This window comes from Emydura macquarii, unplaced genomic scaffold, assembly GCF_026122565.2.
Source record: "Emydura macquarii macquarii isolate MOO-44397 ecotype Brisbane River unplaced genomic scaffold, CSIRO-AGI_Emac_v2 contig_3240, whole genome shotgun sequence".
NCBI classification, from domain to species: domain Eukaryota; kingdom Metazoa; phylum Chordata; order Testudines; family Chelidae; genus Emydura; species Emydura macquarii.
Window position 1 is genome coordinate 972,773 of NW_027133377.1, and position 27,000 is coordinate 999,772.

Consider the following 27,000-nt stretch of genomic DNA (forward strand, 5'->3'; position numbering starts at 1 on the left):
TTTGAAGATATTAAGAGGTCTATTCTCTCCTCATTAAATAATATATCCCTCACGTGTCTTTCCCCAACAACTTTACAAAGATGACCCACATCTAGATTCTGTTGAGGTCAATGGGATTTTTGCCTTCAACTTCAACAGGAGCAGGATTAGTCCTAAAGATTAAGAATGACTTCATCCAGCAATAATTTATTGCCTGCTGTGGGGTTGAATATGTCAGCCGTTTAACAGACCACAATATAATATTACAGAATGATATAGGATAGGAAGTGAAGAATATCTTATCTAATTGAAGCTGTATGAAGAATTTAGCTAGGAATGTAATTACGCAAACAGCACTTTGGCTGGGTCAATAAGGCTAACTTCAATTTTAAAAAAGAAATGCTTTGGGATCTTTAATTGTTTAAAGTAAAAAGGATCTAAGTCTTAGATCCCATGTAAAACATTCCTCCAGCAACACACTGCCCCAAGTGTTAGTCTATTACGGCCTCAATGGAAGAGAATACCTACTATTAAGGCTTTGACTCAGCAAAGCAAGTAAGCATGTACTGAATTTTAAACATATGAATAATCCCAACCATAGTCAGTAAAGCACTTAAGCACATAGGTCACACTGATTTCATCTCAACTAGTCACGTGCTTAAATTTAAGTATATGCTTAAGTGCTTTATTGATCTGGGACCTAAATTCAGTAATGCTATTTTCTGTGCCATCTTGTTGGTTTCTCCTCCAAGTATCGACAAAGCCCTAGAGTGCTTAGCTTGTGAGATCTGAGTAGCACAGAGCCCAAATTGGAATATCTGCACACCTACCTTTGCATATGCATCCTGTATAGCCTTTTAAAATTAACAGTATATACAGGAGCACATAAAGGAGAAAATAGATCTTTAAATTTTGCAAGGAACTAAAAATGTTAGTCCTTGATTCATTTAATGTATGCATCACTACATAAAATAAGTGCAAAATAAGTTTTAAACACATTTTATTAGATTACAGTTATATTAACAAATCAAAATACCACAGAAAAGATTTTAGGAAAATCTAGAAGAAATTTTGGAATTAACCATATTTTTACTGAATATGGTTACTCTGATACATCATTTTAAAATGGCATTAATGTGCATGGATATTACACAAACCTAGTAATTATGGCTGGCATACAAAAAAAATCGGAAAAACTCTGGCAAAATGTAAGTAGTATTGGAGAAAAACCTAAATTTAGGTAGTAAAAAAATGATCCATTTGATCATGTTGAAATAAGACTTAAGCAAAGTGAAAAGGAAGCCAACCTGAAATGCATTTGGCCTTGTCATTAACAACATTGCTGCCCTTGTTTAAATACCAGCTTCAATAATGCCATTTATATCAGAAGTCTAGCGTGGAAAGTAACAAATATATTACAAGCAAACAATCAAACCACAATCCTGGGCAGAAATAGTAATGTAGCCTCAATATTTAACAATTTAATTTCTTTTTAAATTGTGATTTAATTTATAGTTTAAAAAGTTTGTTACCATTAAAGTCCTTGCAACTCATAGGACTTAAAGTTATTTTAAAGCATATAAAACAATTGTATTAATTGTGTTCATGGTTATCTCCATCTTAGTCTGAGCAAAAGCATTATAATTTGCTGATAAGGTGAAATTATATGGTGAAGAAATACTGTATAATGTTATAAAACAGAATTGGCTAATAGTGGTCAATCAGGGCCCACTAAAAGTTTCCTAATACGCATTTTATAGGAAGTAAGAGTCAATATGCTCATGGTGTCAGATGCTAAATCTGAAGAATATATTATGAAAATAGAATATTTTTATGAATTCAGTGTAAGATTGAGGCCTGAAAAGGTCTGACTCTGAATAAAAACATCTACTTTTCAAGAGAAAAATATGTAAAAAAATTACACTATTTATTTGTAGGGTAGCCCAGTTCACAACTCTCATGATCATGTGTCCTGAAACTAAAGGCATATTGGGTGTGCAATTCAAAAGGATATTAATTCCCATGACTATTTTATACATTGGATATATTTCATGGCAATGCATTTTCCCTTTTCTCCTTATTTAGCTGAAAAGCTGAATATTCGGATGTGTTTGTGTGGACAACACAAATACTTTGTTCATTCTAAGCTCAGACGTGGATGGGGGAGAAATAGGATCTAAACTACAGTATCATAAGCCTTTCTTACATATAGTATTGGTTGAATATAGTATTGATTACATTTAGCATATGTAAACAGACATATGTATAAAATTGACATTTATTTCTTAGAATTCAAATTAAATGCTAAAAGTTATAAATACTTATGAACCAACCTTTTCCAGGGATTCACTTTGCAAGTCCTCTAGACTACTTGACATTGTTTTCTGTGGAACCCTTAAAGTACAAAATAATGAAATTGGAAAATTAAAAAGAAACCAACAAGAATTAATGCAAAATGTCATCTGTGAAATCATATACATTATCCAAATGATAGAGAAATAGTGTGATACCACTCTGGGAATAGTCTGCAATTGATAGGAATCTTTAAGACCATCAACACCGCAAAAACTGGCAGAGTTACCAGTAGATTACTGACTAATTGTTCTACAGCTTTCAGTTAATCCTGGTGATAATTGTTTCAAGTAATATTGTTCTTACCTACTTCTGGTTTCCAAGGATTCCTCATGTGGAGAAATAAGATTATTTGAAGAAACTGGAATGCTTCCACTGTTAATCAGAATAATATAGCTTGTTGTAAATGTTATGTGCTATGTATACCTCTTAACGACATTGCTAAGTCAGCACTGTAAGCATACACAATAAGCAACGTGTCCTCATCTCACCAAATATTGTTAGCTTTGTAGGAACAGACAAGATTAAATGTTAATATCTGAATAGGTTATTTAGACCTAGGACAATTTACAAGGACAACATCGAACAAGGGTCTTACCTGATTTCCAGAGTTTTTTGTGGCAGTAGAGACACCGTAGTTGGTGACAATTCTCCCGGAGGTACCTGTGTAAAATATGAATCCCAGTTTTGATTCTAGTCCATACGTATTTGAATCTGAAAACTAACCCACTGAACGCACACATATGCACAAATAAATTCATCGAGGGCCAAATTTTGCTCTGAGTTATTCCCTTGCAACCATACTGAGATCAGTGATGTAGACAATCTGTTATGGCAGGGCTGAAGGAAGAATCTGCTTCTCAACAATATATTTGTTAAATACCTCTGGTTTAAGTAATTCTGCTTGGGGCTTATTCATGAGATTCCACTTCCTCAAACTTGTCTCAAGTTCCTCTTCACTGCTGCCAGACAGAATTCTCTCTGAAGAGCCTGGAAGAATTCAAGGATAGAAGTGATTAAATAAGGTAACAGATTAAATGAACATTTGATGCGTTCCTATATATTCTTTTTTCTCAGAAAAGCAACTACCCTATACAGTACATTAAAGTGAGATTTTAAAATGGAACAATATATCTATATATAAATAAAACAAATTGATATTATATAGATATCATGTTTGGTTTTTTTGTCACTGCACATGCTGCATTTCTGGTGCTAAAAGGCACATGTGCTAGAGCAAGCATTCTCTGTCATAGTCCAGTTTCTCATACTTCATTCCAAAGTGAAGTAATATACCGGCATTTATTTAAATACAGAAATATAACCTAAAGTTCTGGTAGTCACAATCCAGTGTCATTTTATCCTGATACAGAATATCTATAATGACGATCAGTAATGATTCACATGTCAATAGAACACCTTTCATTAGATTCTCTATTTTCCAGCTCATCAATCTACAGAGTATTTTTTTTTAAAACCACAGCAGTTGCCAGCCAGATCACTGAATCCCCTGGGGACAGTTCCTCCATCCTGATCTAAAGATGCTGCATAGAACTAACAAATATTTCCAGCTTTCTTCTGATTTTAGTGACAGAGTACTTAAGCTAATTCACAATGAAATAAATCCATGTCATATGTCAATGCAGCCTTTAATTCTGACACAGAAGCCTGCAGGTAGATGTGTGCAAGTGGAAAGTAAATCTGAAGCAGAAGCTGAAGTGGAAGAAGAGACACTGTTCTCAGTGTTAGAGGGGTGGACAAATCACGTTTCTTTCTGAATTATGTTCTCTCCTAGGCATCTGAGTAGAGCAAGGTTTCCTTTGAGATTTAACCTGTTACAACAGCTAATTTCAATAACTACTGCTGTAGAAACATAGAAGATATCAAATTACAGCCAAGTCTTGACTTGGAACCTGTTCAAAGTGTCTGAACAGATCTTGTGCATGTGTGCGCCTCCACAGACAGATAAATGGAGTAATATTGAAGCCTAATGTGCAGTACTTTAAAAGTTCCCCACAATGAAGCTGTTCTCTCAAAGCCATTCTGTGAAAGAAATGAAGTACTCAGAAGGCATTGTTATTGTTGATAGCAGTATAATATCAGACGTAGACTCAGTAGCTTACAGCATGTAAGTACACATAGTACATTTTTAGGTTTCTAGGCCATAAGAATGTGAGTCTGAGGATAATGTTAAGTGATGTGAATTGCACCCAGCTTATGTGAACTGTAAAGCAGTTGCTTCTTCATTTCACTGTCCTTTACTAACTGATCCATACGGCGTATGATCACTAACAGATACAAAAGAAACCTGTCTTCAATGATGCTGTTTAAAGAAAAGCATTTGTATTTATTCGTGGATGTAAGGCATGCATAGGGGAGAAAGTAGAAGTAACACAGCCATGTGTAACTCTTTGTAATGTTTTTTCTTTTGCCTTTTCTTTTACCATGAGCTACTTATGTATTTTGCAAGAAGATCTATCTCTGCATGCTGCTTTGAAGCTCTTCCCCATATAAACAACCCACATTTTTCTGGGAAAAAACCCAACCAACAAACTCCTCCCTACATAACAAATACCAACGCTAAAAACCAACACAAACTCGTAGGACAGTTCCAATCTTAACATTTTCCTCTGAAATATCTTTTCAGTTCTTTGGTGGTATCTCTTCAGCTAATAAAGGTTTCTCTGGAGTGAACAACCAAATGTAGTACAACATAATGTATCAAACTTTTTTTTGAAAATAAATAGGAGCTATGAAAACTTAGTTTTGTTGTTCACCTGAGACACAGTTCTGAATTCTAGAGAAAACAGGGATATCTGGCCAATTTATTTTTCACACTATTCTATACATTAATGATTTTAAAGACTTTCTCCAAATGTTCTGTATTTAATAATAGAAAATTGGATCACTGCAGCATTCTATTTCAAAAGGACTCATAAGAGTTTCATTATGTCTCTGGAAAGTGTTATAATTACATAAAAGAAAATACTGCCTAACAAAAGCAGACCTTATTCAGCTAATGAAAATGCATGACAGGTCAGAAAACATGACAATTGCTTTCAGCTTTTCTTTTGTCTTTCAAGTCTGCTGGAAAAGAAGACTACTCTGGCTGCTATGTTTGCCTGCTCTGATTCACAATATTGTGTAACAAGAAGAAAAGGAATAATAGTATAGGCAAACTCATTGGCAATCATACTACAGATCGTATGGGACTCTCCAAACCCAATCTAATGCAGTGAAAACACCAAGCTTGGCCTTTAGTAAGATTTCTAATGGTGGTAATGGTATTAAATTAGGGTCTGAGCCACAGCTCACGGAAGTCAACTGAAGACTCCCATTAATTTCAATGGGCTTTGGATCAGGTCCTTAAAATGTGCATTTTATAATGCCTTTTTTTTCTTTTAAAGAGAAACTGCTTTGCTTATGCTTGGTCTTTTAAAGAGAAACTGCTTTGCTTATGCTTGGTCTTACCTTCATGGCTCTGCTATTCTAAATGCAGACAGGAGGGATGATATTTCCTTGGCATATCTAATAAGATGGGCAGATATTTCATGATGGATAAAGTAAAAACCTGATTATTAAAATATCAATTATCCCTCATTTACCTGACTCAGGTGGTATGGTCATAATCACCTATGGAAAACTATTGCCAGCTATATTAAGCCTTGCTGCGGTCTCAAGGATAGACTATTTCCCGATTCATTTGGACTAGGATGCATTATTATTTTGTTATCTTCAGAAGACAGCCAACAAACCTGCTGTTGTTGACTGAGTCCTTGTGATGTGAAGTGGGAGGTTATTCGATGCTGCTATGTAATTTAAAGAATTAAAGCATCTAGTCATGCACATTGCAAAGCTATGTTAACACAAGTGCTTATTGCTTTTGCTTCCTCTTCTTCCCACTTTCGTTATAACCATTGCTGGTCTTGCCTTTAGATTCTGAGCTTTATGAGGGCAGAGTTTTTGTACTCTGTATTTATACAAAATGGGGCCCTAATTCTGAGACTCCTAAGTGCTACTAGAAAAGCAAACAATAAATACTTTGATTGATTGAGAAACTCTCTGAGTATTAAGGAATCTTAATGACATCATTTGGAGTAAATCAGAATTACATTCCAACCTGCTATTAAATGATGTAAACCAAACATTTAGGTTAAGACTTTCAAAGCTGACTAAGGAATTTAGCCACACAAATGTATATGAATTGGAGTGGTGTGGCTAAATCTCAATCAGTTTTGACTCTAGTTTTCTGAAATGTAGTACAGCATGTTAACCAAAATTAAATGCCTAAAATGTTAAAGATGAAAATTGTAATTTAGTTTTAACAGATTCCTTTTTTATGCCTAATCAAGTGGCTTACTTTTTATGCCTTATTAAATAATATTCATTACAGAACTTACAGTATTCAGGAAGACCAGACATTCAAACATTATCCCAACACTTATTTTACCATGAGCTGCTATCATGATCTCCTTCACTCTTCTGTACTGGCTTAGCAACACTGTCAACTCCTCAATTCGACGGTCCTGCAAAAAAACATTTAAGGAAAATTATATTTTAATTACATTTGTAGATGGAGTAAGTTATACACATTATCACTAGCTATATGTTCACGGTGGTGCCTGGGGATTTGTGCCTATTCTGAATAGGAGCTGCATCCAGAAGCTCATGTGCCTAGTACAGAATGTCTATTCCTCCACTTACCATTGCACACACAATTGGCTGAAATGTATACATTTATTAGTATATTTAAAAACCCAGATTAATTTGATACCGATCACAAATCACTTATTTACAGGGGCACAGCGATAAAGAAATTTGGTTTAATTTCCATGAGTCGAGGAGCTGAACCCTTCCAAGTTCCATTCCTAAGGTCATAACTTAGAGTAGCTCCACAGCTGTGTTAAGTTGCACTGGCTTGATTGATGGCTTGATGATCACTGAAGTACAGTGTGATCTGGCCATATCCCCTTCCTACGTTGAACATGCTCCTACACGGTGAACCAGGAGGGGAAGGTATAGAGCCAGATATGAGAGCTTTACTCTGGCTGAGGATTTCCCCACACTGAGAATCCCCAGTTTACCCTCTGAAGGTCAGAATTTCAAAATGGCTCAGCACCCAGCAGCTCTCCTTTAGAAGTTTTTTCAAATCTATTGCACTGAGATGTCTGAGTGGGTGCACTGAGCTCAATTTCACAATCTGGCTTCAACTGTGGGTGCCAAGTTCTTTTGAAAATCTGGTCCTTAGGGTAGTTTTAGCTCCCATTTACGCTGCTGTACTAGCACAAAGCCAATTTAGTGGGGCTGAGCATCTGGCTCAACATCTCCTTTTCCTCTTCCTCTTTCTTCTTCCATTAGAGTGGAAGAGCAGAGGAACAAACAGCATTTCGGAACAGAGATCTGACTTCTTGGTCCATCCTTTTAGTAAGTTTCTCCCTCAAGTTGTAAGATGTATTGGGGATTTAACAGTGAATGATGAAAGATACCACTAACTGATTTACTCTAACAAAGTTCCCTCCCTTCCCCCAAAAGATGAACTAACAAGCAGTGTAAAGAGTTTGATCTGACGAGATAGGCAGACTCCACATCTTCTGTCTAAGCCCTCCCCCCACTGCCCTTACACACACACACAGCACCTAGGATAAAAGTAATGACTTTCCACCATACAATACACAGGCCTCTATCACTAGAGTTAAAGAAAAGCCTGCATACACACCAGTTGTAGGGCTTAACTTCTCTGTAGCCAAGGAAGCCTCATTCAGTGCAGCAGAGAACAAACATGTACATGCCGCCAACTAGCACATTACCCAGCATGAGACCAAGGTTTGCTAACAAACTAAAACGATTCAGAAAATTTGCTGGAAACGTCCTCTTGTCTCTAAGTAAGGACAGACTTCATTGCTCTCTGCTGGAATTTGCACAGACTCTCACAGTAGTAAAGACTGGCAACAACATTAATTTCTCTCCCCCACAAGGCAAAACAGTACATTTGCAGACACGGAATGTAGGAGTTTGCCAGGTAGGAAAAGAGTAGGGGCTGCAGCTACATGCCCTAGGAAGTCTACACAGATTTGGGCTTATAATAGGAATCCAGTTTCTGCTCTAACTATAGAGACAGCAGGGTGGTCTCTCTGTAATGCAGAGCAGACACTGGAATATCCCCTCAGAAAAAAATGGGCATACATCTTGAACCCAAACCGAGACACCCAGCAACTTCCAAATACATAGAAAATCTGACTACTTTATTTGTGGTTCTAAATGGCACATACAGCCACATTATTCAAGATGGCTGCTCTACACACAACACCCATGTACCCCGATACTGGCCACTACTCAGCTACTTAAATACTCCATAGGTGCTAATGGAATGGGTCCCCCGTCCCTATGACTACAGTCCCTGAGACTAGAAAGTGAACAAAGATATTTGATATCCCTCTTAGAATGTAAAATGTTACACAGACTTGCAACAGCTCTGCCAAAAGATAATGCCACGTCTTTCATTGTCCAGACGTCAATCTTGGCTTTTTGACCATTTAAGCAGCACAGCCTGTTATGAGTCACATTTCATTTATGAGATGCTTAATTCTCCAGAATTATCATTTACCCTTTCAGTGTTCTCTGCCTACATGTGAGAGTGTGCATTAGGAGGCTACTTGCCCACACCTCACATCTATTGAATGTACTAACAACTTATTAATGCACATCTTCACCTGCCTTTTTGCTATTATGGTGCCCAGACTGTAATTTTCTTACAAACTCAGCTGAAAAACCCAAACTTTAATTTTTATTTATTTTTTGCAAGAATGAAAAACAATTTAAACAACAAATAAATGGGATTTGAAGCTGCTCACCATCTTGCAGGATTGTGCCTTAAAACCTTCCACTCTCAAAGAGAGTTCAGAGGAACTAGCATATTGTAGCAGAGGAATAAAAGGGTAGAAACATTGTTCTGTTCAAAGCTGCTTATTATAAAATTATCTTTTCTAACTTTTCTCTTGGCTTTTCCTAGACTCTTCTGGCTCTCTCCACCCATGAGTTCAGTTTCAGACTCAAAGGTCACTCTCTCTGTTGCAGAATCTAAACTCACAGTGTCAAAGCACTCCATTACAGAATCTGAATCAGGACAGCCATGTAAGATAGTGGCTGGAGGGCCACAAAGTGCTGCTGAAAGGTCAGTGAACCTTGTAGGGCAGAGAAGGGGCGATGCCTGTAACCCTGGATCTCTGTTCCCAAGGCAAAACAGCTCCCAGCTGAGAATCCCAGGCATTTTAAAGGTGCTGCAACTGGACTGGTGGGGAAAGGCAGCATCATCCTTTCTAGGTTAATCCCATAGGTCCCATAACCCCATGCGGCAACTCAAGGTGATGTTGGCTTTATGAAAGCAGCATTTTAGATCACTGCAGAGGTGCAAATAATTATATACTTCCATTATGACTACACAAGGGCAAGTTAATCCTAACCATTTCCTCACCTTTTCTTCATTTGCAGCTAGCAACGATTCCATTCCTATCTTCAGTCGCTGAACTTCTTGATCTAAAATAGTTTTAAAATATTAAAAGTAAAAATGTATATTATATTTAATCTAGATCGTCATTTCTGTTCTATTCTACTGAGGTTCTTATACAGGGCCCATCCCTGAGGCATCTGATTGCCCAGTACATGGTATAAATAAACTGTGACGATTGCACTTTTTGGAAGTCTCTTCAATTACAACTAGCTGAGCCTGGCCAATTGCTGTGATATTAAAGGTGCTATGTATAATGAATACAATATAATGGTTTTTGTTTTAAACGTCTTATTTTCCTAAAAATTCAAGTGGAAAAGATTTGATACCTGTTTCCCTAGAGATTTGAGAGGCTCCTCTCTTTCACATTTATGGAAATAATTTTAAAATAAATTACCTTCCAGCTGGGGAGAATGATCTATAGTTTACATGAAAAGTGGTTAAAGAATATTTGTGAAGCCTGAAGATCAACAAACAATAAATCAGAAAGCCTGACATTGTGCAGTAATTCTTAATGTCTTCTTGTAGTTTTGACTGTAGATGGCAAAGGTTTCCATGGACTCCAGAATCTATTAAAAAGCTTTCTAAATTTGAATAATTGAGCACAGTCTCTGGCAAAAATGCCAGAGTACAGAGCTGTACTATGCATATCACAATCTTTACAATGCAAGATTTGTAGGTTCTTTATGAAAGTGCATAGGCAAAAATTGTGTGTCTTCACAAATCTGTATTGCTGGAATATATAAAACTTTTAAAATGGATTTTCTTAAATAGTCAGAGGCCCGAATCTACCATCAATTCTCCATGTGCTACTTCTACAGACTCTCTCACATCCCCATTTGTACTAACCAAATGTAGATGACCAAGCAGGGCCTAAAAATATTTTGTCTATTGTAGCTCCCATGCAAGGAACACATTCCTGGACATTTTTAATTGATGTATTGGGTTCACAAAGAACTGTGCTACCAGTTATCAAAGATAGTGACGCAATGGATAAGGAAATGGGAAAGAATTAGTGTTGCAAAAAGTGTTATTAGTAAATCTTTTTACAACAAATAGTTTAAGGTTGAACATTCAGCTTCACATTCAAATTGTTTATAAATACTTAAATTATTAATTTCAGTTAGTTATCGCCAGTTCCATATATTTTGCAGTGGTTGGCTATGATTAATATATTACCAGACATTTAAATTAGTGTATTGCAAACATGTTTCTCTTGCAGAAAACAGCATTTAGTCAACATGTGACATGCACTAACACAAGCAAATCAAAACAAATACAATAACCAGCAGTGAGCAAGCAATCAGACAGATTTAAAAAGAAAGCTGCTATTTTTTGGGGGGGGAAAAAAACTTAAAAAAATCAACCTGGAACTAATTTTCATTCATCACTATTAGACTTTAAAAAGAACAGCGTCAAGGTATTTTAATCCCTTTTAAAATAAACTTCATTCTCGCTGTTTGTAATAACCCCAAACAAGTCTGAATGAAAATCTATTTCCTTACCAAAACGTTTTCCTTATTTACCTCAATGGTGAAAAGAAGCATCATGCTTTCAAACAAATTCATCTCCAAAACCCACAAAGAGAAAAATAAAAAGGAACATACATGCACAAAACAGCTGTCACATGAGCTTTACATGCAAATAAAAAAATGAAGGTTAAATCTAGGGCCTATTAACCTTGACAATGTCCTTTTAAAGTCCAGCTATTGAGATTTCATTCATATTTATTTGAAGTGATAAATCAGACTCAAGCTTTAAGCAGGGCTAATAGCTGTCTGCTTGCTGCAAACAATGAAAATTTGTCTCATTTACATTATGATAAAGCAGCTGAACATAAGCAGACATTAAATTATTGCTGCCAAAGTGCATTTTAGCTATAATTTGTGTGAAAACGAACATTAAGATATTGCCAAAAGTGAATCTCAAGGCTTACATTTTTCTTTTAGCCTCCTCCTATATACTTCCTCTACGATGGTAAATGGTGAAAGTCAAATAAAGTATGTAGAAAAAACACAGATTAGATACTGTATGGCAACTTAGTCAGAATATGGATTCAAGCATAATAGGTACATCTTGACATTATTGTTCTTGTGTGTCTCAGAAGAAAACCAGAAAGTCTGACCAGAAAAATTGGCATTTTTTTAAAGAGGAGATATTGCTATTACCACATATCTTTCCATTCAAATATATACCAATACAGTAGCTTCATTAGGGTACTCACAAATTTAGGCTCAGCTCCTACCCCTATTGGAATCACAGGGAGTTTTACCATTGACATCTATGGGAGCAGGAAAGGCCCCCATTGGAAAACTGAAAGGTGCGGTGCTCTTGACTTATTGGTAATTTATAGTAATTTTTTACAATTCTTTGAACATCCTGTAGAAAATGCCAAACTATTTTCCTAATGGAAAAATTCCTTTTCAATTAATTGTTAAAGTTTCAAAACACTGTTATAGGGAGACTGTATCTTCTAGTGCCACTTGCAAATCTTGCAACACTCCACATGCACAAGCTCTACAGCTGACTAGCACCAAATACACGTACAATGGTGTTAGACCGCTGCCTGCATAGGCATTCACCCCTTATGGAAGATACAACAGTAAAGGACTAGATTGTCTCCTTCGCTTCTGGAAGAGGAGACTTAGACTCAGCAATTCTCCTTGGGAGGGGTGAAGGAGGGCGTCCTGGGCCTATAGCATCATCTGCCCCCCGTATCCCGGTATCCGATGGAAGTTGAGTGAGGTCAACACTCCAGGGAATGTTGGTGAGGTTTGCTGAAAATGGAAGGGGAGTGAAGGAGGGGCCCAGTTCTTCTGTGTAGCATTGTTCCCTATTGACAGTGCAGACTTACACAAAGGAATCTGATGGGTATTCAGTTCCAACCAGGGGATGATGTGGTCCTAACAAGTTATGTTTTGGAATGTTTGAATACACAGGGGCTGCACATGGCTATGACTGGGAAGTGATGAAGAACAGTTTGGTTATTTTAAAAAAGGTAACTGGAAATATCCTTTCATGTAACTTTGAGATCAATAATCTACAAATATATGGCTAAAAAGAACATTAAATGGTCTTTCAAATTAGAACAAAGGTCTCTGCATTCGAAGTTTTCTGTGGATACCAAATTCTCTGATTTGGATGTCAGTAGAGCAACATTAACCCTCCCACACCAAAAAAAGAAAAAAACTTAGAAGGCAGTATTATCATGTCTTACATTGCTTTAAATGCTGAGTAGTTGCTGCTTCACAGAACTGAAGACAAATGTTTTCATTTTTTCCCCATCCATTCTTACCTCTTTCTGTAATTTCATTGTGTGCTGAGGTCCTGGAGAGCTGACTCTGTAAACGTTCAATTTCTGCATCTTTGAGAGCTAACTGCTCCTGAAGCTGGGCTATTTCAGCCTGAAAGAACAGAACAGAAATTCAGAATGTCACCATCACTAGATTCCCACTCATTCTCAACTCCCAAACAAAAAGTCACTTCACTTGATTCCAGGCCCTGATTTGTAACTCCTTTTAACATTATGACACTCTTAGATACTTAAAAATGGCGCCAGTCCTTCAGGAAGGATGTGCCTTTTACAGGAACTCATTGTTTTTCAATGGTATTAGCCTGCAGAACAGGAAATGCCTTGCAGGGATGGTGGGATTTTTTAAGGATTCAGGACTGTACATTCTGATCAAATAATCAGGCTGTTTCCTTGGTAAGTAATCTAGGAATAGACAGAAAGCATTAAGGGTAGTTGTTTTCCCAACGGTGTGCATAAAAGGCTTTGCTTGGGCCAGCAGTATAGTGTAAAAAGGGAACTCTGAGGATCATTTACAACAGCTACTCCAAGAGAACAAAGTATTTTCCCAAACTTTCCTCACATCTTGGAAGAGAACCCTGCATTTTCCACCATAGTCATGGATCACTATTTTGATGTTAATTATAGTTCAGATTAGAGGTAGCTTCTACTACTGTGACATAATATTTCTGTCTATCCTATTAAAGAAGATAAATCATAAAACACAAGAAAACTGTTGACTTCTACGAAGCTTGATCACTGCTCTCAGACATTTGGTAAAACTTTGCTCTCTCTTAACTGCATCAGATATTTTAGATGGCATTTATGGCAAAAGCAATGCATGATCTGAAACCAACCACACATACGGATCAAAACACAATAGTTCATTTACACCTATTAGAATTTAGGCTGCCCTTATGACTGGGTAAAATCTTAGATGCTAAAATTTCTCAAAAATAAAACAGGGACAGAAATATGGACTTGTCCAGCTAGCAATATAATTACACTATTATGTCATGTTAGTCCGTCTGAGAGCAGCTGGCTGTAGCACACTAGACTATTTGAGAAAGCAGCACCATTTTCAGATTTTTGTGCATCTTTAGAAGCATTGAAAGCTATCTATGTGCATTTGCCCCTGTAAAAATATACTGTGGTCCATCCATGACATGTCTAATAGCAATATCACTTTAGTATCTAGCATCTTGGGTGTAAGGTGTGACCAGACTTTTCTGAACTATAATGTCTTGAGAACCTATGACTTGACACGGAAGAAGAGGAGAGATTTAGTTAGGTAGATGAAAACACATTTTGACATGAAGGAACAGGCAGCTGGGTGGCAGCAAAGGCTCATCATTTCTGCCTGCAAATCTTCATGGAACATAAGAATTCAGCTTATTGTGCCTCTGAATGTTTACCATGCTTCTCGATGACTAATATGATTTATATATCACAGCCAGCGAGTCATTTCAGATTTTTATTTCAGTACTTGGAGCAATAGGAAGACAGAAGTGCAGACTTCCTAATACCAGATTTGGACTTGTCTCCTTCACCCCATTCTTCAGTCTTGTTTTTTCCTAAAAACGCTCATTTTTCTTCTTTTACTCAATTGCATGTCATCTTCACAGTTAATTTTCCTATTCCTTTTCTTTCCCCTGCACTTATATTACTTTCCAGTTCCATACCCCATTTCTATCCAGAAGTCTATTTCCCTCTTTTCTTCCTTTTCCCCTCCTCCCTCTGCCTCCACACTCCCCCATTTTCCCCTTTCATTGTCATTATTTCTAAAGATAAAAGACCACACATTGTTTTGACAAAACATTTACCATAGATCTACAAAGTTCATTGTCACTGTTGCAGAAAATGGGTTTATTATTGTGACAGAATACACCACTGTATCCACACCCTACACTCTATTGTAATAATCTTTGTACAAAGTATGTCTTGAAAACTCATAATTCGCTGATCATTATTGTCCTGGTAAAATGTGTGTGGCAACATTGTATGTAAAGTTATAAGATTCTAGTATATGATGTTATTAAGGCATATTCCAAATCTGGGTAAGCAGCCCAAACCAGTCCTCAGAGGCAAAAAGGACGCCTCAGCCAGGTGTCAACAAACTGAATTGGACAATCACCTGGGTAAGCATCCATTCTTTGGCAGGAAGAGGGGTGTGAGTGAGAAATTTACATCTTGGCAAACAGACTTATTGTCACATGAAACCCAGCTGGAGATGATTCTCAAAGAATAGATATGGCCTAAGAAGGGAGAACAGAGGACACAAAATCATCTCTCTCCTCCCTTAGTAACAGCATATAATAGACTCATATAGCTTTACACAATGTTTCCACATATATTTTACCAGGACAATAATGATCAATGAATTATGAGTTTTCAAGTGATACCTCGTAAGGCATACTTTATATAAGATTTATCATAGTTTTGTAAGGGTACAATCTGTCACAGAATGATATTAGCCTTTTTAATAACTGCATCTCATTGTTGGTTCACATTCAGTTTGTGATCCACTATAATCCCCAGATCCTTTTCAGTAGTACTACTGCCTAGCCAGTTACTCCCCATTTTGTAGTTATACATTTGATTTTTCCTTCCTACGTGTACTACTTGGCACTTGTCTTTACTGAATTTCATTTTGTTAATTCTTCAATATATCAAGGTCATTCTGAATTCTAATCCTGTCCTCCAAATTGCTTGCAACCCCTCCAAGCCTTATGTCAACTGCAATGTTATCAGCATACTTTCCATTCCATTACTCAAGCCAATAATGAAAATGGTGAATAACATCGGACCCAGGATAGACCCCTGCGGAATTGCAATAGATATCTCCTTCCAGTTTGACAGCAAATCATTGATAACTATTCTTTGAGCATGGTCTTTCAACCACTTATGCATCTCCCTTACAGTAATTTTATCTAGACCACAATTTCTTAGGTTGCTTATGAGAATGTCATGCTGTACTGTGCCAAAAGCTTCACTAAAAATCAAGATATATCACATCTACTGTTTCCCTCCTCACCATCCATTGGACCAGTAACTCTGTCAAAGAAAGAAATTCAATTGGTCTGGCATGATTTGTTCTTGACAAATCCATGTCAGCTAGTACTTATTGACATATTATCCTCTAGGTGCTTACAAACTGATTGTTTAATAATTTGTTCCAGTATCTTTCCAAGTATCAAAGTTAGGTTGACTAGTCTATAACTGCCTGGATCCTCTTTGAATCTGCCTGATTGCATTGTGAGCTCCCTTGAAGGAACACTGCCCATAGCAAGGAATGATCAGTTCCTATTGTCCAGCCTAAACAAAACAACTCTGGTATACTCCCTTGAGTCATTGTTTACCCATAAACAAACCTAGTGTTCTCCCTTGAACCACTATTTATTCCCTACAAAAACCCCTACCATAGTTCAAAACTCTGCCTGGATCTAAAAGCTACATCAAGTCCACTAGGACTTCACCTTTTCCTGACTGAGCGTGTTGGGGGCTCTGCCTGTCTCAAGCACTCCAGACCCTAAGCTGAATAGCCTGTCTCCTGGGAACTTTTGACTGGTTCATGCTGTGCTGAGTGGTGAGACCCCAACTCTCTCTCTCGCTTCTCTAGTTAAGGCCACTTTTTCCCTCAGACCTAATTTAATCTCTCTTTCTTTCTCTCTCTCACTCCAGGTATAACTTTCTAAACCTGACTTGTAATCAGACTTGGTCTAGATTTCCTCAATACCCCAACTGAAACTGTGTAATATTGTAACTGTTTTGCTTACTGATCTCTCCTTGTATAGCTATTACTCTATATACCTGGCGATAAAATAACTTTTATAATCAAGCTAGTTGCCAGACTCTCTCCAAACTTCATTTACTCCTTCATGTTCTCGGTTTCCCTATCTTGCTCTGCAGCAATGCGTCTTTTACCTAAGCCAAAGATCCCTGTAACGCCCAAAAATCCTGTGGGGTTTGCTGGTTAAGTGGGTTACTACCAGAATAATTGTAGAGTGAAAGTGAGGATAGCGACATGCTGAACCTGTGGCATATGAGGGGGTCAGCTGGAAAGTGCTGCTCTGCCCAGCCTGTTGAGTCCAGAGGCATGTAAGGGTGTCATCTTAAAAGTGCTGTTTTCACCCAGTCCGCTCAGATGCACTCTGTTAATCTGTGAATGTGTGTGTGTGAATGTGGGTGTTTATTTGAGTCTGGGGATGGAGGAAACTTAGGTCCTGCAGGGTAGCTCCACTGGGAGGGGACTTACTGAAGGGAGAAATAAAGCTCCATATGAAAACACAAGTGACACAAGCAGTACATTAATAGAATTAACCCCCCCCTCCCCCCCCCAAGAAAAGTAACCCTAGTAAATGAGCGTACCTCAAGGTGATGGGCAAATCTGGTAACACCTGGAGGACACGCTTTAGTCAAACACAACTTTTTGGGCTCAATACTTGAATAACTGGGTAAAATTCAAGATGATCCAATGATCCATTCTGGCCTTAAAAACTCTATGAAAGTTACTCATGGGGTATACCAAAACAAGTTTGCATTTTTCCTCCCACTGCTGTGTCTCTGTTTGCATCTGTGAAACTGAGACTTTCAGACTAGAGAACTTGCTCCAGAGAATAGTAACTGACATAGAGAGAGTAAAAATAGCCTGAAAGGAAGGCTTACTCCTGAACAAATCCTTTGTTAGCCAATACACTAGTTTTTAGGAAAAGAAAAGGAGAGAACAGGGTGGCTGGAAGGGCGAAATATCCTACGTAAAAGCATAGCACAACCGTAAAGGCAAAATCTTCATTCAACAGATTGTTTAAACAAAACCTTATTTTATAGTTATCAATGCAATGTATTAAATGTTTTTTAAAAAAAAGTAAATATGATGAGAAATAATGAGTATCTGCTTCCAAGTTATAATAAATCTGTCTTTCGTAAGTGCCAAATTTACTGCTTACTTTGGTTGCTTTTAATTTCCATTCATATTGGCTTCTTTCATTTTCCAGCTCTTCCACTTTAATTTTGAGATGTTTGAGTTCCTGAAGCAAGCCCTAGAAAGAAAAAAGATAATAGAACAACTAAGTGACTCAACCAGGTGTTTGTTTTCTAGGGACACAAATTAAGGCTCATGCACGACACATTGCAGTAAATGTGAAACCATCCATGCAAAACAAACTTTTCCTTGTTATTTAAGCAGGTGAAAGCTATTTTGCTTTGCTATATTATTAAGTAGAATGCTTTCTGAAACTCTCTAGCCAAAATTATGACCAACTTTGCTTGGTTGTGTAAGGAAGACAGCTGACTGTTGTGTTCAGGTGCATGGCAATGAAAATGCTCAGGTCCACGAATATCCATGTTATATTGTACTAATTTCAGAGATTCTTAAAAAAATCTAGAAGACTGAAATGCTGCCCAGTCTCCCCTAAAGTTCACAGAAAGAAAAAAGCCGCCTGCTGGAAAGTATTTAAGACACCTAAAAACACCAACAAATGAGGCAGACAGGCATCATGCACAAACAACACTTTACAGACAAGTAAGACTATGTCCCTACCATAAGGAGCTGATGATAGACAGACCCGTCAGTGAACGGAAGAGTCCATATTAATTGGTGCTGTCCAGAGATGCATTTACAACAACAAAAAGATTCTTAGCAGCTATATTAGGATATATCTACATGGGTGGTCTTGATGTAAAGCTTTTTGCTGGGCAACTGGTAACACGCTGTATACTAACTGCACCAATAGCATTCACATTGTTTGAAGCTCCTCCAGGAACTGGTCCACTAGAACTGGGTACTCAACTAGAATTGTCCTCCTCTGCTTCCTCACCCTTGTCCTGCCTCCACCGTTGCTGAATTTCCTCCTGTTGCTGGAGGAGCTGCTGCCACCACATCCTACACTCAGTGGTGTGACATATGGTCTCCAAAACTGAGTTTGTCTAGTACTGAGCGCTGAAATACACCCCAAGCAATCTTTGCGTATTTGTGGCTACCACCAACTTGAGCAGAGCATTGCTGGGTCCACGCTGCCATTTCTAGCCTTGGAAACCAGTGTGGTTTGGTAGGAACGGATTATTCTTGTTGCCTGATTTTGGGTGTTTAGTAATTTGAGTGGGGTTATAAACTTGCCAATTGATCTGATCAAAAGATAATGAAGTTCTAATCCCAGAATCAGGCTACAAAGAGTTTACAAGGACCCCCAGGGTGCACGACCGGAGTGTTCACACTGATAACCGAATATGTATAGTTTTACAGACTTTTATTAAGATAGCATAGAATGATAGTCAAATGAATAATCAATTGGATAATGATTGGAATTACTGTCTTGTTCTAAAGACACGTGATATATATATATATATATATATAGTACACTTTGGATTAATATACTCACACCCTTCCCTGATGACCTGGTTGAGAGAGATGTTCAGTTCCTCAACTCTTGAGTGGAGGGGTGGAGAGCTAGGCAGTGCTGGCGAGCTAAGAGCTATAAGACTAAGACTACGAATAGTACTAAGCATAAATTAAGAACAAAGATCCTAACCAACGCCAACACAAAAGAAGCCCAAAAGAAGAAGGAGCTGATGATCACACCCAATTAAGATGGTTTGCCCTTTTTATACCCTGAACAATATGGGTCCTCCTTCTAAGTCCAAACTTAGCTTCTTCACTCCCAAATTATTCTATAGGCTGGCAGATTTGTGCATATTAATGACATAACCATATCCTTTCCTTATCTCACTTTTGTTATTTCTGGCCTTTTCTGTGGGTTTTGTGACGTACCTGTGAAGTTTACTTGGGGCATAAACTGAGGCAGCTCCCTCTGTCTTGATGCCTCCTGACTTATGTAGGGTAAAGGTTATAACCATATATGTCTTATCCTTTAACTCATCATTACTTATCTGGGCCAAAGGTCCCGAACACAGGTATGCTAACGGCGTCTTGTGTTACAGCTATAATACCCTGACATGAATCTATGACTCTATTATAATACAACAAATACTCAAATTTATAGGTAAAAGTATATATGTGCAAGCAAGCAGGCTGGTCCTATAGGCCACATTCTGCAGAACTGGGATGACCAGCAGTGGCAAGAAAATTTCAGCATGGGAAGAGCTACATTTCTTTGACAAGTGCTGAACTGACCCTGGCACTGCATCAACAGAGTACCAACATGCTGTGCCCCATGCCCAGGGAGATGCAGCACCCTTAATACGGAAGTTGACAACCCCAGAATGCTACCGGTCGGTGGCAAACCAATTCAACTTGGGGAGATCAACTGTTGGGCACATTCTCATACAGGTGTGTCATGCCATGGAAAAGTTACTGTTGCATTGGGTTACAATGATGGGTAACGCTCAGGAGATTGTTGATGGCTTTGCATGCACGTGGTTCCCAAACCACATGGGGCAACTGATGGAACCCATCTGCCTAACATTTGCCCTCTCCCAGCCTGTCACCCCTTTGTCCCCCAACTAGGGCACAGAATTTATAAACAGGAGGGGTAGCTCTCCAGGGTGCTCCAAGGGCTGGTTGACAACCATGGCAGGTTTACAGACATAAATGTAGCGTAGTCTGGAAGGGTCCATGATCAGATCTCAGATCTATTCAAATTAATAGAAAAAGGACTATTTGGCCCTAGGAACACTATGGACACTAACGCTGTGGAAGTTTCTCTGATTATTCTGGAAACCTGTCTTAGCCCTGCTTCCTTGGTTAATGAAGCCATTCACAGGTCATCTGAACAGAACTTTTTAACTATCTACTCAGCAGTTTCAGAATTGTAATCGAGTGTACATTTGGCCATCTGAAAGGGTGATGGTGATGTGTGTGGAGTAAATTGGAAGCAGCAGAAAAAAATGTGCTGACCATGATACACCAGCATGTTGTATTCTACACAATATTTGTGAGGATAAGGGGGATGAAGTCTAGATATTGCTCGGCGGTTCGAGCAGCCAGCCAGGTATAGAAAATGGAAACACACAGAGAAATATTGTTAGGGATGCCCACTGTCTCATCCCTGAAAATGTGTGGCCATATAATCATCTGATAATCCATGGAGGGGGGATTTGGGTTTACTGTATGCTACACGGTACTGTCTTCGGGTAGTACAAGTGAGGCCTTGTTCAAGCATTTTGTGAAACTCCCTGCATTATTGTACCTTTGTTTAAAGGGATTTCTAACTTTCATGCAGTGATGAACCATAATGTATGAATTTTAAATAGTTTTGATTGTGAAACAAGAAATAGTAATGTAACAAACCAAAAGCATTATGTATATATATATATGCCTTGCTTCTGTCTCTTCTTGTTTGTGGGATTTCTGGGGTTGAATGGCATAGATCAAAGTTTTCAGGGGCACTGGAAGACTCAAAAGAGCTTGGTTCTCAGGTGCATTTTTAATCTGTGCCCAGAGGTTGGCTCTGCGAGGGGAATGGCCTCTGGGAGCACTGCTCCAGGGGGTGGAGTTGCGGGGCCGCCCAGAAATTAGTATTGTCCTGGGGCTAAAAACATAGGTGGGTCCCAGCGCTCATTGCTGCAGCGCCTGCTGTCCAAGCACCAGCATACGATGAAGCAGCGTATTTTGGCTTAATATAGCCTCTCTGAGCTGCCTCTGCATCTCCCTGTTCTTTTCCATGTGCTCATTGATTATGACAATGCTTCCTCTGGGCATTGTCCCAGTGATGCTGTCCTTGGCCACTGCCAATGTCTTGTTTGACAGTTCAATTTTTTTCTCCCTTTGGGTCCTCAGTTTCTGCCGCCTCCCCCTCTCACCCATCCAGAATTTTTCTGGGGGACTCTGCTATGAGCTGGGCAAATGTCTTATCTTGAGTCTTCCTTTTACACCCCTTCTGGTTGGCCAGGCACTCTGCTATTGACAGAGGCCCTCTCCTGGATGGTATGGCCATTGCAGGTGCCATGGCTGTGGGAGCATGAAAATAAACCAAAACAGTGGGTTATTGTTTGTTTTTCAGACAGGCCATGATAGCATTTTTTTAATATGAATTAGTAACTTTACCTCCTTGAGATTCTTCTCAGTCTTGGGGGAAATTCAGGGATGAAAAATGGTCTGCATGTGGGAAAGGCAGTGGTTGTGCTGGAGTTTGTGTGTGTATAGTGTATGCTGTCTTGCCTTGCCACTGTGCCTTGGATTGCGGGTGGGGGGGGTGTTCCCAGTCAGGCTTTGCAGTTGTGTCTGTGCATTGGAAGGGGGGCTCTATGCTGTCAGAGGGGTGAGGTGAGCACCAGGGTGTAAGCTGCATAGTAATCCCCTCTACATTCCCTTTAGGCTGTCCTGAGTCTCAATGATGTTCCACTGAAGCATGTTATTAGGAGGGGCCTTATTCAAAAAGGCAAAGGGCAGACCAGAGAGATACACTGTGAAGAGATTCACCAAAACCGTCCCCTCAGAAGTGCTGCTGGAGTAGAAGGGAGTTGTGAGCTGTGTCGGGAGGAATGAGCATGTGGCAATCCCTATAACACGAAAACCAAAATCAAGCAATTTCTCAATCTTAAATTCGCTTTCTCTCTCCTGCAGACATTAATAAAATCCAGAGAAAAGTAGATAGGGTCCTGCAATAATCATCAGCTACAATGCATGTTACAGGGCACTTACCCCTCAGAGAGGAGCATTATCCTTTGTACCTGCCCTGGGCAGTGCATGTGCATTTATACCTCATGTAAACTATGGATACTAACCAAATTTCTTTTCCTGTATCCAATGTTTCAATGAACTGTTGTGGTTTTAGCCAGATGAATGCTTTAATTATTTGAATCTGCCACGGGAGGGGGCTGGTGTAGAGGTTGCGGCTGTGCCATGCTGCCATTCTGAGAGGGCAAATGGGTGGTGGTGGAAAGGGGTTTCCTGGACAGGACAGATGAGGGAAGGTGAAAGGAAAATGGGCAGATAGGAATGTAACCTCTGTGGAGTGGGCCTGAAGACCGTTGATGGTCAGGGCTCTAGGATGTAAAAGAGGCCGAGTACTCAAGTGGAGCAGATGCCATCTTGGGAACGTGGATGAGGAAGGAGGGGGTCTGAGTGAGAAAGGTAAGGGGGAGAGGGGTTGGAAATTCAAAAAGGCTCCTAATTTACATCTGTCTAAAATGGCTGTGACCATGGGCCACCCAGAACAGAAATCAGCACAGCAGCACAACACAATAATAACGATAAACTGTAAAGATGTGCCTCTTTGATCTCAGTCTGGGTTTCTGGCTGGGACCAGGGCTCAGTTGATGCAGGGCAAGAATCAGGCTCTACCGCTGCAGGACTGGAATTGGGCTGGCTTTCACCTTGTCACAGTCTCGAGTCCCAAAGAGATCCTGGCTCTCAGGGGACAGCTCTTCTCCTCCCTCATCCCACTCATCCTCCAACAAGTCTTGGTTGTCCTTGGGCAGGGGGAAAAGAGCTGGCAGCAAGATCCAAAAAATGTCTGTGTTTGGTGGTCTGTCCAGTTCTTTGTAAAATGGACAGGTCGCGTGTGTCTCCTGGGGGATGACTTCCTTGAATCCCTCATTTTAATGTAGGCCTGCCTTCCTGAGCTGCTCTTTATTCAGCACTGCTTGGTGTCCCAGCCATGACCCTTCATGGACATCTGCTTCACAGTGTCTGCAAACAGTTCTTTATCCTGATGTCTGATCACAAGACATCCTGAACTGACTCTTCTCCCAGATATCAATGAGATGCTGGGTTTCAACGTGGCTCCAAGCAGTAGCACAAGGCAAGTTGTGGGGACTGTGCAGTGGAATTGCTGTGGCACTGCAAGAATGCTGATATATTTCAAGGTGAGGAGCAAATGGGCAAAAGTTGGTCCCACACCAGGTTTTAAATGGGGGGAGGAGTCTGTCCTGAGAATTTGACACCAGGGCAGGGGGGTGCACACAGGTACACAGTCAAGCCAGTAATGGTTGACTTTAAAGCACTGTGGGATAGCTGTTGGAACAGTGCAAAAAGTGATGCACAGCTGTTGCATGCCCACAAACAACAGATCTAACTAAATCAATTCGCAGCAAACTTAGTCCACTTTGCTAGCGGGCTACAGAGTTTGTGGTAAAGTGTGGAGTTAATGCATCGTGGTGCATTGCGTCATATGTATGCAAGCATTTTAGAACCGGATTAACTCAACTTGATCTAGTTTAAAACCCCCATGTAGATGAGCTGTGTCTGTTTAATTCAGCAGCAGATGGACAGTTCAATCTGCTGCTGCTCAGAGTTTTCCCTGTTCTTCCGTCTCAGAAGAGCACTGCGAGGATAAATACATTAAATTTGATTAAGATTGTAAGGGACTCAGATACTACAGTATGGGTCCCTTAAAAAGTCCCTAAAATATGTAGATAAGACAGAAAGAGGGAACACCAAGAATAGTCCTCCATTCTAACAGCCGGGGTGATTTGGTTGGGACTAGGAGGCATTGCTACAAATTTATTGGACAACTACTATCTGAAGGCTGACATAAAAGATGACATCTTTGAACAGGGTACCAGAAGAGCACCAAAATAGGAATCTCAGCACCTTCCCATTTCCCAGCAGCTTAACAGGGACAGAGGGTTGAGAAGGAGGGACATCTCACCTGGGCATTGCCCCGGCTATCATCTCTGGCTGGTATGTTTAGCCATTTGGCTGTTAGGAGTCTGGTAAAATTTCCACGTCCTTTTTGTGAGTGGATGTGTGAGAGTGGCAAGATTCTGAAAGATTAAGGGGGAAGATGAGCACGATACTTCGGGATGAGAGATCTGGGAGGCAGAAATGCATGAGGAGACAGAAATTACAGAGGAGGAAGTAGAGAACACAACGTAGAGAAAAGAGTTATAAGGGAGCCCAAGGAGAAAGAGGAAACAAATACTGAAGGCAATGAAGGAAATATACACTATGATCTATAATAGAAAAGATGAGGAAAGTTTAAAACCAATAGACACAATAAATCTCATTTGAAAAAACAGAAAATTGACCATACTTTACCACAGCACACAACAAACAATACATAACCATCTTATTACTTTAAATTACAGAAGGTGTGATTCTGGAATATGTGTAAAGCATCACCGGTATATTTTACCCTGACCAGTGGGATTGGTCCACACTAGGTACATTTTTCAAGCCCTGATTTTAATGAATAGTAATGTTTTGTAATTCAGCATATTGAAATACAACTTTTGTTTCCTTTTATGGTGGTGCCCAATTTACCTTCACCAGGCATCCAAACACAGTAGTTATTCTTGTCACTGGGCCTACCAAAAGCTGTCCAGACAGGATCCTAGCAATCTCCATCCATCTGACCATTTCTTGCCTCTCGAATCCCTTCGTTCCTTTAACCCTCAGTGTTCTTTCTCTGAGACCAACATTACTGATGAATCTTGGCACTGGCTTTGAGGGGACGCTATTTCCCTGAACTGACGTTTGTAATGTGACAGACCAAAAGCCTAATCCAAACCTCATGGATCTTGCATACTCTTGTACATTAAGGAACCATACTAATGTATCAGGGAACACAAAAACAATATTTCTTTAAATGTTCTTCAATTTCTTCTTCATTTTAGACATGAAGCTATTCAGACCTTCATTTAACTTTCAACCTTTTTCTCCAATGTGCATTTCATATGATACGCTAATGATTGACTAATCAGTTCCAGACAGTGGCAAACTATTAAGCAAGAAATAGCTGCAGTATGTTTCATAGGAACCAGATCAACAGAGAATATTTATATTTAAAAAATCCTAAGAAAAAAGTGACAGAAAAATTATCTGAAAACAAACAAACAAACAAACAAAACAACAAAAAGCAAAATACCAAAACCCTCTATCAACATGAGCAGATTACAGTTTGGCTTTCTGGAAACGATCCCACAAATAATTAAGGAGACACTGCAAATACAGCAAACTGGCACTAAAAAGTAATCTTAAAATAGGCTTAAGATGCTTGACCTAAAAGCAAAGTACCTTTTACCATGACACACAAGTGATTTTGATCAAATAAAGTTAAGGTTATACTGTAAACACCAAAAGAGGATTTTTTTCAGAAGTGCTCATTTCAGAGAATAACCAAAAAAATTTGCTTCAAAATGTTCAATTTTTAAAAAGTATAAAATGGATTATTTTACTGCGGTTCTTCTCATTAATTTCATCCTATCAGAATACATAAAATGAACAGAATGAAAGAAAAAGCAAATTATTTCTGCAAGTGTGTTAAGCACTTCTTAAGTGGCTCAGAAACTAATAACCCACTGTACTCAGTGTGTCAATGCATGGTTATGTTGACATATATGGTTGCAGATTACCTCAAAAGCTTTGCTGCTATACAAACAAACGTGGCTCTATTGTTGGCATTCTAAAACAGGACAACTATGACAAAATGCTTTTCAGTGTTAAAAGCAAAATGGAAACTATGTACAAAAAAACCCGAAGGCCATATTTTGCTCTCATTGACATCTGTGCATTGGTAAGCAGGCATCAATAAGAACATAATTTGGCACTAGGTTTATTATTAACATAGCGCTCTCTCTAACAAAAAAGTCACACAGATTAATGCCTATTGTTCACAACATAATTCTGGTTAGTGAATTCAGTTTTTGTGAGAAAGGGGGCAATAAACAGAATCATGCTAACATGTACTTCTCATACATCACACCAAGAGCAATTCTTCTGGGTGAGGCTCTCTACCACTGATCTTGTGCTCGCCTGAGGACCATTAGCTGTCAGTTCAGGTTTCCTATCTTGAGACTTTCTTTCCTGGATTTTACTATTAATTTCCAGCTGTAGTCTACACATCTGCTCCTGTAGCTCACTGATCAGGTTCACTACTGACTGCAAGAAGGAAAGAGACACAGGTGAGAAAGAAAATGTGGGGGATTAAGGAAGAAATGAGGGCAGGAATCACAGAATATTATTTCATAGTCAGAG

General features: G+C 39.1%; 1 protein-coding gene across 13 annotated transcripts in view; it reads right to left on the reverse strand.

Moving 5' to 3' along the window:
• Nucleotides 1-27,000, reverse strand: part of PPFIBP2 (PPFIA binding protein 2) — a 197,166-nt gene that overhangs the window by 32,010 nt on the left and 138,156 nt on the right. For 10 of the 13 annotated variants that reach the window (XM_067532156.1, XM_067532157.1, XM_067532151.1 and 7 more), the window contains 10 exons: nt 26,722-26,904; nt 18,071-18,163; nt 13,131-13,239; nt 11,772-11,804; nt 9,803-9,864; nt 6,782-6,857; nt 3,215-3,321; nt 2,930-2,994; nt 2,638-2,706; nt 2,313-2,373 (listed from right to left, as the gene is read on the reverse strand). In XM_067532156.1, coding sequence (XP_067388257.1) covers nt 2,313-2,373; nt 2,638-2,706; nt 2,930-2,994; nt 3,215-3,321; nt 6,782-6,857; nt 9,803-9,864; nt 11,772-11,804; nt 13,131-13,239; nt 18,071-18,163; nt 26,722-26,904 — 858 coding nt within the window. The remainder of the gene's footprint in view (nt 1-2,312; nt 2,374-2,637; nt 2,707-2,929; nt 2,995-3,214; nt 3,322-6,781; nt 6,858-9,802; nt 9,865-11,771; nt 11,805-13,130; nt 13,240-18,070; nt 18,164-26,721; nt 26,905-27,000) is intronic. The other 3 variants (XM_067532155.1, XM_067532158.1, XM_067532159.1) reach the window with 3 other exon arrangements.